Source organism: Oncorhynchus masou, chromosome 1 (genome assembly GCF_036934945.1).
Source record: "Oncorhynchus masou masou isolate Uvic2021 chromosome 1, UVic_Omas_1.1, whole genome shotgun sequence".
Lineage (NCBI taxonomy): Eukaryota > Metazoa > Chordata > Actinopteri > Salmoniformes > Salmonidae > Oncorhynchus > Oncorhynchus masou.
The window spans coordinates 21,788,043-21,801,876 of NC_088212.1; the positions used below are offsets into that span (position 1 = coordinate 21,788,043).

A 13,834-nucleotide genomic window follows, 5' to 3' on the forward strand; every position below is an offset into this window, starting at 1 on the left:
ACCCACGTGAATGTTTATTGGTCAATAGCAGCCATTTTATTTTAGATAATAATCTGAAAAATATTTAATCGAGAGACCATTGTCCATAGATGACAAATATCAAGTTTCATGCATATCGGTAATTCGGTGCCAGAAGAGTAGCGTTTTAAGTGTTTTTCACAAAATGAAAAATGGCGGACCTTATGGGTCCCTGAAGGGAATTTGTTCATTGTGAGGAGAGCAGACTTGGCACCACGGGTTCAAAAGTGTATTTTCTGTGGCCTGGAGTTTTCCCTTATCTCATGACCTGGTCAGGTAATTTGTAGCCTATGACAGGGTCCACAATGATCTTTTTGGGCCAGTTGATCCAATTGGGCCAGTTGGCCAAATGTCTACAGGCCTGAAGAACATTTCTACTGGCCCGGACACTGTGTACATTTTAAATGCATTGGGGTCATGCAGGGCCTATAGCTTGGCATGCTTTCTCTGTATATGCAGCTATTAATAGTCTATATTTATAATAAATAAATACAAAATAATTTGGTGGGTGCTTATATTTGCCCTATTTCACACATGTACAAGTGTGCATTAATACACACTTGTGAATTGGAAATGTGATTTTTGCATATCCCAGCTCCCTCTGAGAAACCTTTGGAGAGTGGGATTACGGTCATGGTCTGCCATTATTAACAGCAATCCTGGAGCAATTAGGGGTTAAGTGCCTTGCTCAAGGGCACATTGATAGATGTTTCACCTTGTCAGCTCATGGATTTGAAACAGTAACTTCTCGGTTACTGGCCCAAAGCTCTAACCGCTAGACTACCTGCCGCCACCTTTAAAAAAAGCTGTTTAATACTCTATTCTTAAGAATTGCATTGCATTCATTTGATACATTTTTAGATTATTATTATTTTTTACATGTCAAAATAGCATGCTTCCCCTTTAAGAGAACTGCGATCCAAAAGAAATATCGTCCTGAGGTGCGTTCAGTTCGCTTGAACGTTTGCTACTTTGCAGAACGGTTTGTACTGAACTATACGTTTCCCCAAAACGTTCTTGAACAGACTTTGAGGTAGGTTTGCTCCCGTTTGGTGGGTGTGGCTTGAAGCAATGACTGACATATCTAAAGGGAAGTGGCCATGCTAACAGCTTTCCCCAACCTCTACCTGTTTACAACTGGTCATTTAGTACAGCCCTGTTTCCGTTCAATTTAATGTTTCAGGATGTAAAAACATACTGAACTCAGCCCAAACCTCCAAACGAGCTTCAATGATATACAACACTCCTTCCGTGGCCTCCAGCTGCTCTTAAATGCAAGTAAAACTAAATGCATGCTCTTCAAACGATCGCTGCCTGCACCCGCCCGCCCGCCTAGCATTACGCCTCTGGACGGCTCTGACTTAGAATATGTGGACAACTACAAAAACCTATGTGTCTGGTTAGACTGTAAACTCTCCTTTCAGACTCACATTAAGCATCTCCAATCCAAAATTAAATCTAGAATCGGCTTCCTATTTCGCAACAAAGCATCCTTCACTCATGCTGCCAAACATACCCTCGTAAAACTGACTATCCTACCGATCCTTGACTTCGGCGATCTCATTTACAAAATAGCCCCCAACACTCTACTCAGCAAATTGGATGTAGTCTATCACAGTGCCATCCGTTTTGTCACCAAAGCCTCATATACTACCCACCACTGCGACCTGTATGCTCTCGTTGGCTGGCCCTCGCTTCATATTTGTCGCCAAACCCAGGTGATCAAATACTTATGTCATGCAATAAAATGCAAATTAATTACTGAAAAATCATACAATGTGATTTTCTGGATTTTTGTTTTAGATTCCGTCTCTCACAGTTGAAGTGTAACTATGATAAAAAATTACAGACCTCTACATGCTTTGTAAGTAGGAAAACCTGCAAAATTGGCAGTGTATCAAATACTTGTTCTCCCCACTGTAGATGACTTAGAGCCACTGTATAAGTCTTTGCTAGGTAAAGCCCCACCTTATCTCAGCTCACTGGTCACCATAGCAGCACCCAACCGTAGCACACACTCCAGCAGGTATATTTCACTGGTCATCCCCAAAGCCAACTCTCCCTTTGGCCGCCTTTACTTCCAGTTCTCTGCTGCCAACAAATTGCAAAAATCACTGAAGCTGGAGTCTTATATCTCCCTCACCAACTTTAAGCATCAGCTGTCAGAGCAGCTTACCAATCATTGAACCTGTACACAGCTCATCTGTAAATAGCCCACCCAACTACCTCATCCCCATATTGCTTTTTTGGTTTTTTTGCTCCTTTGCACCCCAGTATCTCTACTCGCACATTCATCTTCTGCACATCTATCACTCCAGTGTTTAATTGCTAAATTGTAATTATTTCACCACTATGGCCTATTTATTGCCTTACCTCCCTAATCCTACTTCTTTTGCACACACTGTATATAGATTTATCTATTGTGTTATTGACTGTACGTTTGTTTATCCCATCTGTAACTCTTGAGTTGTTTGTGTCGCACTACTTGGCTTTATCTTGGCCAGGTCGCAATTGTAAATGAGAACTTGTTCTCAACTGGCCAACCTGGTTAAATAAAGGTGAAATAAAAAAGAATCAAAGAACGACTCTGTGTATTAATTAAACACTATTCCCGAGGAAAAACAATACTGTGTGGATGTTTTGGAGTCTGACAACTCTGAGGAGGACGTTGGGAAAAAAATATCTTGGGTATTGAGTAATACCCCATTTCATTGATCCCCAATCCTTAGGTAAAGCTGTAGTGCAATATGAATGTCAATACACACAATATGCTGACTGGGGAGGTGATTTCACAGTCACTGTCCCGCGATAAGAGCTACAAAGCTCATATTTGTGTAAACTCTTAACTCTTGTTTTCTGTGGGTGTCACCGAGAAGACTGACACCCCATTTCATTGTTTCACATTCCAACTTTGTTTTACATTATCTAGTCTAAATATGGCATGATTTCACCAATTGTAACCTTCTGCATCACTTTCAAATAGGTACTTTTATTTTGATGGCAAACCGCAAATTCCACTAGTGTGTCTACTCCTTATTGTGGCTAGGTTCTGTTGGATCCTGTGTTTTACATTATAGCCATTACCATATATGTGATTGAATATTATCTGCTGTTGGCTTGTGTGGATGTATGTATGTGTTATGCAACATAGCTGACTTGAAACATTGTTAAAAGTGTCAGGGCCATGGGACTTTCTCATGATGGAAAAATACAGAGAGGCATGAAGACAGGAACTGTTCAAATGAGTTGGGAGGGGGGCACATTCAGAGCGCGGTGTTGCGAGAACAAGCGGCCTTTTGTTAGATAACAGGAGCCAGGTGCGAGATAACGGTATGGAGCATGAGCGTTTGGATGTTCTACACAGCAACAGTTACATCTATCAACAGAAGCGGCAAGAGGCGGGGACCCGCCTGAGCGCCTGCAATAGGCTGAGCAAGTTTAAACCACGCCCAGTCTCTACTGTGATAGGCCAACAGACGGGTTGGAACTGTCTATCGCAGTATAAAGAATACCGTTTACATACATCTTGTCAGTTCTCTGTTCTGCCCTGCGTGGTATTACAGTGAGCCCGTATATACGAAAGTTGCATTTGCCATTTATTACTTAGCTAATAAAAAATACATAGTATAAAATCGGTGACTCATTGTTATATTTATCCTGATACCAGATTCGAATTTACGCAACTCTAACATGGTGACCACGGATGTGATCTGGTAGAAGGACGAAGCTGGACATGATCTGGTAGAAGGACGAAGCTGGAAATTGTCCGGCTGATTGGCCAGTACTGTCTGAAGGTGTGTCTCACAAATCCTGACCGGTCAACTAAAAAAGGTAGGCAGACACCTGTTGTGAAAAACTAAAGTTCTGCACATTGGAGTTATCCAATTTTAGTTTTGTGAGACACCTGTTTGATGTAAGTTACTAAATTTAAACTATTGTGACATTTAAACTATTGTGACATTTGGTATTGAAGTAAAGGTGATAATCCGGGGGACACTAGACTACTTAATACCCTAGGGGACCCACAGTGCATAATTGAGTTCTTACTTTAGACCTAATTGGGGGCCGATTTTAGTCGTAGGGAAAGGGTACCACTTGGGTTTGAGTAAAGGCATAGGTTGTTGACAGTATTGTAGTGTACATAAAATGCCGTTGGAAATAGAAAAGGTATTGAAAACGCTGAAGCCCACTCTAGAAGTGAATGAAGGCAGAGAGGGTAAGGAGTGGAAGAGACGGGGGGGAGAAGCTGTACAGAGAATGGATAGAAGGCGGGGCCATTGCGTCTCCCACTGGTCTGCTTGCTGGGGTGAATGAAGATTTGTGTGTGTATGGGTCTGCTTGCTGGGGTGAATGAAGATTTGTGTGTGTATGATGTAAATTGAAGCTTACTGGCGTGAATGAAGATTTGTGAGAATCAAATAGTGTGCATGAAATACGCTTGATATTCAGTCAGGGACTAATATCGGTATGAATGAGGTTGGGGACCTTCAGATGAGATGTCTGAGTTGAATTAATTTGAGCCTGCCAAGCTGAGTGTGTTACATTATGTATTTCAGTTGGAGCTGGTACCGGTGAGAATGTTTAAAAAGTCGCAGGCTTGCTGATGAGATGTTTGCACAGAGTTATATCATAGAATATTGAGGGGGTGTGCATGACTGTTGGAAAAAGTGTTAAACTCTATTAACATAAAATTCTGTGTGTAGATTTATATTATGAGGTTTGAACTATACTAATTTTGTAGAATTACATAATCAACATCTGAACATACTTACGTTAAACATTAATTGAGCCACTGAGTAATAGATAAGATATACACTAGGTACGGGAGACGGGTGTGGTCGATGAAAGAAGGGAGTGGTGTTCTAACCAAGTGCTGAGAAATAAGGTAGATTTATCTTGTTATTTTAATTAATTTACACAAGTACTTCCCGGTTATTGATTTTGGTTTGATTGTAACACCATAGAAATTAAACAGGAGGTTAAGGTATATTAACATTAGAATCTGTTTTCATTATGGGGAACAATGAAAGGCCCTCAGAGTGGATTGCAGGCTGATTTTATTTTATGTCAAAGGGACAGTGTACGTTTATCACAGTTATGTGTGTGTTTTATGGCTAGGTATTTAAGAAGTATTTTGGGGAGACAATTTGGAGAAACACGAATAAGACATGAAACATTGAGATGAATTATTTGAGTTTGAGGGGATTATCATTATTATTAGGATTTGTTTTTGTAGTAAACGTTTGGGTTAAGGGGATTTCCATGTTCCCAGAGACATGATATCTTAAAGGGGTACACTCACATATGGAATATTAGGAGTTTTATTTTCTGAGTTTTAATTACACAAGTGAATTTTATAAGATAAAGGGTTCTTTAATATGTCTAATATGGTATGGAACACGAATGTAAGGGGATGGTGTAACCTTTGACCTGCTTTCATGGCTCTCTCGGGTGGTCTGATCAGCCACAGGGGGGTGCCATTTGAATAATTAATTTGTGGTCATGGGTAATACTGTTTGTTTGTTTATTTTTATTTTTTTAAGGTAAATTAATAATAGTGGAGTTTAATTAACCTATATAAGGACTTTAGAAATTGCCACCATAGACATGTTTTTCTAAAAAAAAAATCCATGAGTTTAGATAAAGCCAAACAGTGAGACATGTAGTTCAAATTTGGAAACATGAGAAAAAGAGCTACAGACAGATAGGGGGAAAAGGCAGACAGAAGAGCCCTCCCCCGCACTGCAGAGACCTTGAAGGTTGGAGAGCAGAGAGGAGAAGTTTTAGAAGGGGAGCCAGGACGAGCAAAGATAACAGAATGTGTAGATAACAGTTACTGAGTGGAGACAAAAGGAAGAATTGGACATGGGGAGAATGAAAGGGGAGCTCCTACATGATAATGTCAGAACAGAAGGATAATATACTAATCTTACCTAAGTCATTATTTAGAGTAGGTAAGGTTGTTACCTGGGCAGAGTCAGGTATCAAAAGGGGGATGGGTAAATTGTGGTCTAGGATAGGATGGGGCCTATTGGATAAGAAACTAATAATTTAAATAAAATAGCTAACAAATGGGCATAGAAGTTAAAGATATAATCAGATAAAACATGTGAGAAACTGTTTGTTAACCAAGCCTGTATGTCCAGGATTTTATGCATTACAGGTGAACTACAGGTGAAGTCACTCAATCCAGTCCCAGAGGCTTGTTGGGGGGACCATACCAAGGACTCCTGGTGACAGCTAGCTGAAAGAGCTACCCGGATTCATATCGCACGGCGGGAAGGTAAGACACACTGACACTGTCAAACAATAAACAGTGTTCGAGAGGAGAACTGGAATTAACAGAATTCCGGGGGCCATCTCTCGAATTAAGTAACCCTCCCTGTCCTGTCACCCCTGTTTTTGTTCATATAGGTGAAGATGTGTCTGGCTCTTGCTAAGTGATGTGTTCTCGGGGAGAGGGTGGGGCTTCACATGGAAGCTGTTCGTCTGAGCTGTCTTATCGTGGGTGCCATATTCCTGATACAGCACGTCCTACCTGAGTATGCGGAGAGTGGTAATTTGACCCATGGTTTAGACGATGAGGATTTTGTTCCAAAACAAGCATAAGAGATCCCCAGATCTGGGTAGACAGGAAGTTAGAGTAGAGGTTGGGAAGGATCTCTCAATGGAGTTTTATGTAGACCAAATGGGGTCTCTAACTACATGGCAGTCTAGGACTCTGAGCTATTATGGCATATATCGGTGCAGGTTCCCATGTTGATCGTGGACACAGGTCATAGCTCATTTGGAGAGAGAGGGCTATATGAATCCACTCACCCAGTATGGAAGAAGGTGGAGTATAGTGAAGGTGAGAGTTTTTGATTGTAATCAGGAGAGAGGGATGTATTGCATAAAGATACGCCTAACCCTTTAAAAAGTAATGAAGGAGGATCTAGGGTTGTGATATGATGGATATGACACCCTAGTACGGTTCTGGGTAGAGGAGTTTAGGCCAGTATGGTAAAGCTGTCCACAAAAGCAGGAATGCCAGATAATGATAGTTGCATTGACTTGCACGATTTATATCCACAGGTTCCTCCCTTTACAGTGACCGGAGGAGATTATTACCGTTTGGCCCGGTACAGTACTCTTGGGAAATGATGTCAGGGCGAGGTTTTACCGGCAGATTGGACAGGATTATGCTCCCTTGTACATTTGGGAATGCCTTTCACACTCATTCAACACCAAGAATTGAAGTTTAGCCAAATGGGAGAAAAGAGATACTCCATCCGGGTTTCTTGATGACAAAGTATACATTGATAACATTGGGGTTCCACGGGGGTGCCAGATGAGTTCAAAGCAAGAAATCAGATCCTAGCAGGATTAGAGTTAAGCATTTCCGGGTGGTCTACTCTCAATAAGAACGTGGACTGGATTAATTATATTTATTATAATCAACAGCGCTTTAACAATTATACCAGAGATGCTATTAAAGGTTTTGCAGAACAGACTGAAGCAACCAGCCTGATGGCTTGGCAGAATAGAATTGCATTAGATATGTTATTGGCTGAAAAGGGAGAAGTATGCGTGATTATCGGGACCATGTTTGTGCTTACATCCCAAATAACACAGCTCCGGACGAATCAGTGCCCGAAGCCTCAGCTGGTTTGACCACCCTGGCTCACGGTTTGGCAGAAAACTCTGGGGAGGATACTTCTCTGACTAATTGGTTTGATAGTATGTTTGGAAAATGGAAAAATATTATGATCACTGTATTATGGGCTGCATTCACCTGTGTGACTGTTTTAGTTTTATGGGGCTGTTGTCTAATTCCCTGTGTACGAGGCCTTATTTCCAGGACTGGCAATAGATGGTGAGGTACCAGCGGATTCCAGGTTCTGACCCGTGGAGTGCTGAATGTATGTCTACAGAACAAGTGGACGAAAATTATAAATTAAATTATATTAAATTGGGAGGGTGTCCGTATGGGGATTACATGATAACCGACTTGGGACAGTTCTGGGATTGGAGAAGAAGGTATCCTTATAGCATAGAGGATCCCACAAAGGTGGATTGGTTTTCCATGATATGGGGGAAACCTGGGAGCACTGTTGAACTTTGTAAAGGTGATGAAATCCTACTAACCATCAAAAATATTAAGCTCTCTGATGCAGGCACTTACACCTTCGGACTACAAAGGACTGGGACAGATACGATGGGTGTGTTTTCTATTAAGGTGCTGCCAAAACCAGAGGTCCCAGACGAACCAGAGCCAGACACACTCCTCTACCACCCCTGGACCGGACCTGCCACCTACCACCACTGTGTTAAAAATCTCATTCAGGTAATTAACGTTAGAGACTATTCAGCTATTGATCAATTAGGCACTGAGACTGGTTTTGATGGTAGTAACAATTTGTGGCTGTCCTATATGAGGTATACAGCTGAAACCCCGAGGAGAAAGGACTGCATTATTTGTAGTCATGCTAGACCTGTCCTGGCTACGCACCCATTTGCTATAGGAGAAGGAGAGGGGTGGTTGTGTATTCTGAGAGGTTTTAACCAGGTTCAGCCCAATTCAACTCTCTGTTCCTCTTTGAGCCTTGTGTTTCCTACAGTACCTCCTCATCGGGTCCCTTGGGGTGTTAAGGCATATGGGGGCAATTACAGTTGCATCACGGGTACAGGTAATGGCATTGATTATGGGAGATTATCTGAAGCTGATTGCAGTAGTAACATAACCATTAATGCCACTTGGCCAGTTACAGGCCTAAACCAAACTAGTGGTCTGGCTGATGTGTGGTGGATCTGTGGACCCAAAAGAGTGCTGAGACCCATTCTTAGAGGATACTGGCAAGGTACGTGTGCTCTGACCAGTTTGATAATTCCACTGACCATTGTTGATGTTACTGCTGAGCAGCTGTTGGGTTCTGTATCCAGGGGACCTGAAAACATTCCATCCCATGGGAGACATAGACGTAGTGCTCCATGGACAGAGGATGTAGTTGACATACACACTATCCTGTTGGGAGTGCCAGTGGGGGTTCCTCATGAGTTTCAGGCCTTGGGTAGGAATGATGGACTCTGGCACTTACTACCTATTATAGGTCCAGCCATAGTGGATGCAAGACAGACTGCATGCATATAATCAACAGTGTTTTGTGAATTACTCCCGTGATTCACTCACTGGTCTGTCTGAACAGTTTGAGGTCACATCTGGGGTTGCCAGACAGAATATACTTGCTTTGGATATGCTTCTTGCCAGTCAGGGGGCTGTCTGCAAGATGTTCGGTGAACAATGTTGCACGTATATTCCTAATAACACCAGTCCAGATGGTTGTATATCTAAGGCCCTTAATGGGCTTGATGCACTATCTGCTGAGATGAGGACCATGGCGGGGGTGAAGGAGTCTGGACTGTTCTCTTGGTTGGGAGCCTGGTTTGGTAAGTACACTGGTATGGTGGTTACTGGATTTCTGACCCTAATTCTTGTATTTTTGTTATTGATGTGTTGTGCTGCTTGCATCATACCGTGTTTTAAGAATTTCTGTTACAGATGTGGTGAAGGCTTCAGGCATGATGCCTTTGCTTGATGCTCCAATTGGTGATGCTGATACTGAAGCATGCTTTCAGGGGAGGATGAGACTGACTAAGGATGACCCATGGTATGCTGTGGGTGAGGTAGTAGAATAAATATTACACCACCACAGTTCCTTGTTTTACATTTTTTTATGATAGGTTTTCTTTCCAGTATGTTTGTTCTCCCTGTTGTGAAGGTTTTGAGTCCCTGGGTGGCATGGAGCCCACCTGGTGCAGGATAGGAGTAGCTGAGAGGACCAGATGGTTTATAATAATGCTTTGCTCTGCTTTACTCTGTTTTCCATGACCAAAGTGTTATCCTACATCTTACATGTCAATAAACAATAAAGTCTTATCCTGTTTTTGTCAAAAGGGGGAGACAAAAGCATATATCACTTGATTTTATTCTTTCTTGGTTGATTTTTCTTTTCTGTTTTTCTGTAAAAAATAAATAAAAATAAAAATAATAATAATTATGTTTTATTAATAATAAACTTTTTGTTATTTTCATGAAATGCTATTAACGTATTACTATGTTGGGACCGCTGAAATAAAGGATAATGAGTGACACCCTAGCAATCCAGCGTGGGCCGCGCCGGGGAGATGCCCAACTCGGAGAGGGTGGAGAGGAGGATCTGATGGTTCACAGTATCGAAGGCAGCCGATAGGTCGGGTGTCAAATAGCGGGAGAGCTGGGCCAAGGTGGACTTAAATTTGACACCATTTTCTTTTATTCTGTTTTTAAATTAGCTGTTGTTCTCTTTTGACATGAGGGTTTTAAGTTCCTAGGTGGCTGGTAGCCAATCTAGTACATAGTGGGATCGAATGGAGGACATGAAGGTATTTTAAACTTTGTTACTGTTATATGATTCATTGCTGAATTTTTGTTCACACCCTTGGGGGGGTGAAAAAGGGGCATTGTTGGATCCTGTGCTTTACATTATAGCCATTATCATATATATGATTGAATATTATCTGCTGTTGGCTTGTGTGGAGGTATGTATGTGTTATGCAACATAGCTGACTTGAAACATTGTTAAAAGTGTCAGGGCCATGGGACTTTCTCATGATGGAAAAATACAGAGAAGCATGAAGACAGGAACTGTTCAAATGAGTTGGGAGGGGGGCACATTCAGAGCGGGGTGTTGCGAGAACAAGCGGTCTTTTGTTAGATAACAAGAGCCAGGTGCAAGACAACGGTATGGAGCATGAGCGCATGGATGTTCTACACAGCAACAGTTACATCTATCAACAGAAGCTCCAAGAGGCGGGGACCCGCCTGAGCGCCTGCAATAGGCTGAGCAAGTTTAAACCACGCCCAGTCTCTACTGTGATAGGCCAACAGACGGGTTGGAACTGTCTATCACAGTATAAAGAATACCATTTACATACATCTTGTCAGTTCTCTGTTCTGCCCTGCGTGGTATTACAGTGAGCCCGTATATACGAAAGTTGCATTTGCCATTTATTACTTAGCTAATAAAAATACATAGTATAAAATCGGTGACTCGTTGTTATATTTATCCTGACACCAGATTCAAATTTACGCAATTCTAACAGTTCACAACATATAACCCAGTCCAGTCAGCCTCACTAACCAGATGAAGCTTGCTGGCTGCTTATAACGTTAGCTTTGGGCAACAGGGTTAAGTTAAATGTCAATAGGCGAACAACAATTGGATTCCTAAATCATTGCTAAGAATAATGAAAATGACTGCAGTTTCTACTGGTCATTGTTTTCAGGCTGATTGTGTTGGTGCTTGGTAGGTACAAAGCTAAAACTAGCTACCTAGCTACCCAATAAATTGCAACTTGCTATGTAAAAAAACCACAAGTGGTGACAAATCATCAATATTACCACGTCTGCGGTTCTGGAGGAGAGGGACCAATGTACCGAATTTCATGACTTGGTTAAAAGGGATGAGGAGCGTGACCTTTCTAAATGTATATTTTCAATCGCTTGTTGTAGCGCCACCATCTGGCCAATGAGTGCAATGTCGTTTAAATGCCGGATTCCAATGGCAAGACGCATCATTCGCCCAAGTTTCGTCAAAATCAAAATAGGGCAAGTGCTGAGATATCGCATGTGAATGTACAAATGGAACGAACGGAAAAACAGTCCCGTCACGATTTAATCGTAGGGGACAATTAAATAAATGCCATACAAGTGCTATACAGTATCTTATAATAGATGAGAATTTTGAACATAGGCTCAGTGGAATAAAGTAATTAAGAAAACATACTTTAAAGTATTACTTAAGTAGTTTTTGGGGGGTATCTGTACTTTACTTTACTATTTATATTTTTTTTTACAACTTTTACTTTTACTTCACTACATTCCTACAGAAAATATTGTACGTTTTACTCCATGCATTCTACCTGACAACCCAAAGTACTCCTTACCTTTTGAATGCTTAGCAGGACAGGAACATTTTGAAATTCATAGACTTATCAAGAGAACACATTCATACTGCTTATGTTTTGGAGGACTCACAAATGCATATTTTGTAAATATTGTCTGAGTGTTGGGGTGTGCCCCTGGTTATCCATACATTTTAAAAACAAGAAAATATTGCTGTCTGCTTTGCTTAATATAAAGAATTTGAAATTATTTTGATACTTAAGTATATTTTAGCAATTGCATTTACTTTTGATACCTAAGTATATTTTAAACCATATACTTTTAGACTTTTACTAAAGTAGTATTTTACTGGGTGACTTTCACTTTTACTTGAGTAACTTTCTATTAAGATATCTATACTTTTACTCAAGTATGAAAATTGGGTACTTTTTCCACCATTGTCTTATAGGTTTTCTATTATACACAAAACTACAATATTTCATGACGGAAAGGTTAGCTTTCAGTGATTCAGTCATATTTCTTAGAATAATCAAATCATTGAGCTCAAAGAAGCATAAAAATATAATTATAAGTGAATAAGGACGGTAATAACGAGTATAGTTAATATGTCATTCTATTTTATTTTAAATATTGCAGAAAAAAACTGTTTACATACAAGAAGTATACAAACAGACAATGATAACATATGCAAATTACAGATTATACAAAGACCTTAAAAGATGCACACATATTGATTGTTTTAACAGTTTTCTTTTTTAGAAGAATGTAGAATGGTCTTAATGTACTGTTTGAAATTATAGAAAACACAGAAGAGTTTTTTTATTTGTGAATTTACATTTATGAATGTGACATTTTTCCATTAGAACAATTCAATTAGATTTATGAGGTAAAATAATTTGCTGGGTAATACTTATGGATCATTCTGAAAGAGGCCTCTTTGACCTTGTTAACAAGCAGGTATTTGTGTGGTTATAACCAGACTTTTTTCCAACAGATATTATTAACAAATGTATTCCAGTAACTTGTGACATAAGGAATGGATACAATATCCCTATGAAATGAAGCACATATTGATCTCTTGTTCTGAGGGAGCAATGAGAAACACATTTTCCCTATTGGAGAGTCAACTGGATTAAGCGAGGGTAGGTCAAGAAGGTGAGGTCTGCTTACATCTCTAAACAACATGAGAGTTCCAGATGGAAATATGTCATTCTATGGATGGGAGGTCCTACTTGTGATGTCATGATTTTCTGTCAAGTGAATGTCACAAGAGCATCGAAAGGTGAGACTGAAGTGAAGAGGTTCTGCATGTATTTATTTTTAGATAAAGGGAGGCCTTAAAATCAAATTGTAATCAAGTGCATTGATAAGCAACATGTAAATAGAGGATTTTTTTTGCTGGCGTTCTAAAAGAACACCCCCTTGTTCTCCCACCAATTTGCGCACTTCACCCTCATGCGGCAATGTTTGTAAACACAGAAAGCGGGTCTATTCAAAGCACAACAAAGCCCAATATCAGGGTTTTAAAAATACAGTCTGGGAATCTCTTCAATTGTCATTTAAATGATTTATATAGGCCTATCCATTGACTCTAGAAGAATAATATAACATAGCTACATTTTAGCTAAGCACAACTGTCATAACCTTTCATAGCACAAAATGTTTTTTATTACTCGTAAACAAACCGATGTATAGAGCTATACATTGCTCTTCTAATTATGTTTGAAATGATCATGTGGATGCCATGGACTATCAGCTGCATACCAGTGGAAGGGTGGCTGTTTTGTTGTTTTTCTAATCCCAGACTGTATCTTTAAACAACCCAAATTGGGTCTGACCTGTGGTGTTGAAAATTGTCTCTCCTATGAGGAGTGTCAGATTTACATCTGTCTG

The 13,834-nt window shown here is 40.4% G+C and overlaps 1 protein-coding gene across 1 annotated transcript; it reads left to right on the plus strand.

Moving 5' to 3' along the window:
* Positions 1 to 3,966: 3,966 nt before the first annotated feature.
* Positions 3,967 to 9,972, plus strand: LOC135534492 (uncharacterized). Its single transcript, XM_064961486.1, has 2 exons — positions 3,967 to 6,301; positions 6,433 to 9,972. The coding sequence occupies exon 2, from the start codon at positions 7,871 to 7,873 to the stop codon at positions 9,146 to 9,148; it is 1,278 nt and encodes a 425-aa protein (XP_064817558.1). The 5' UTR covers positions 3,967 to 6,301; positions 6,433 to 7,870; the 3' UTR covers positions 9,149 to 9,972.
* The last annotated feature ends 3,862 nt before the right edge of the window (positions 9,973 to 13,834 follow it).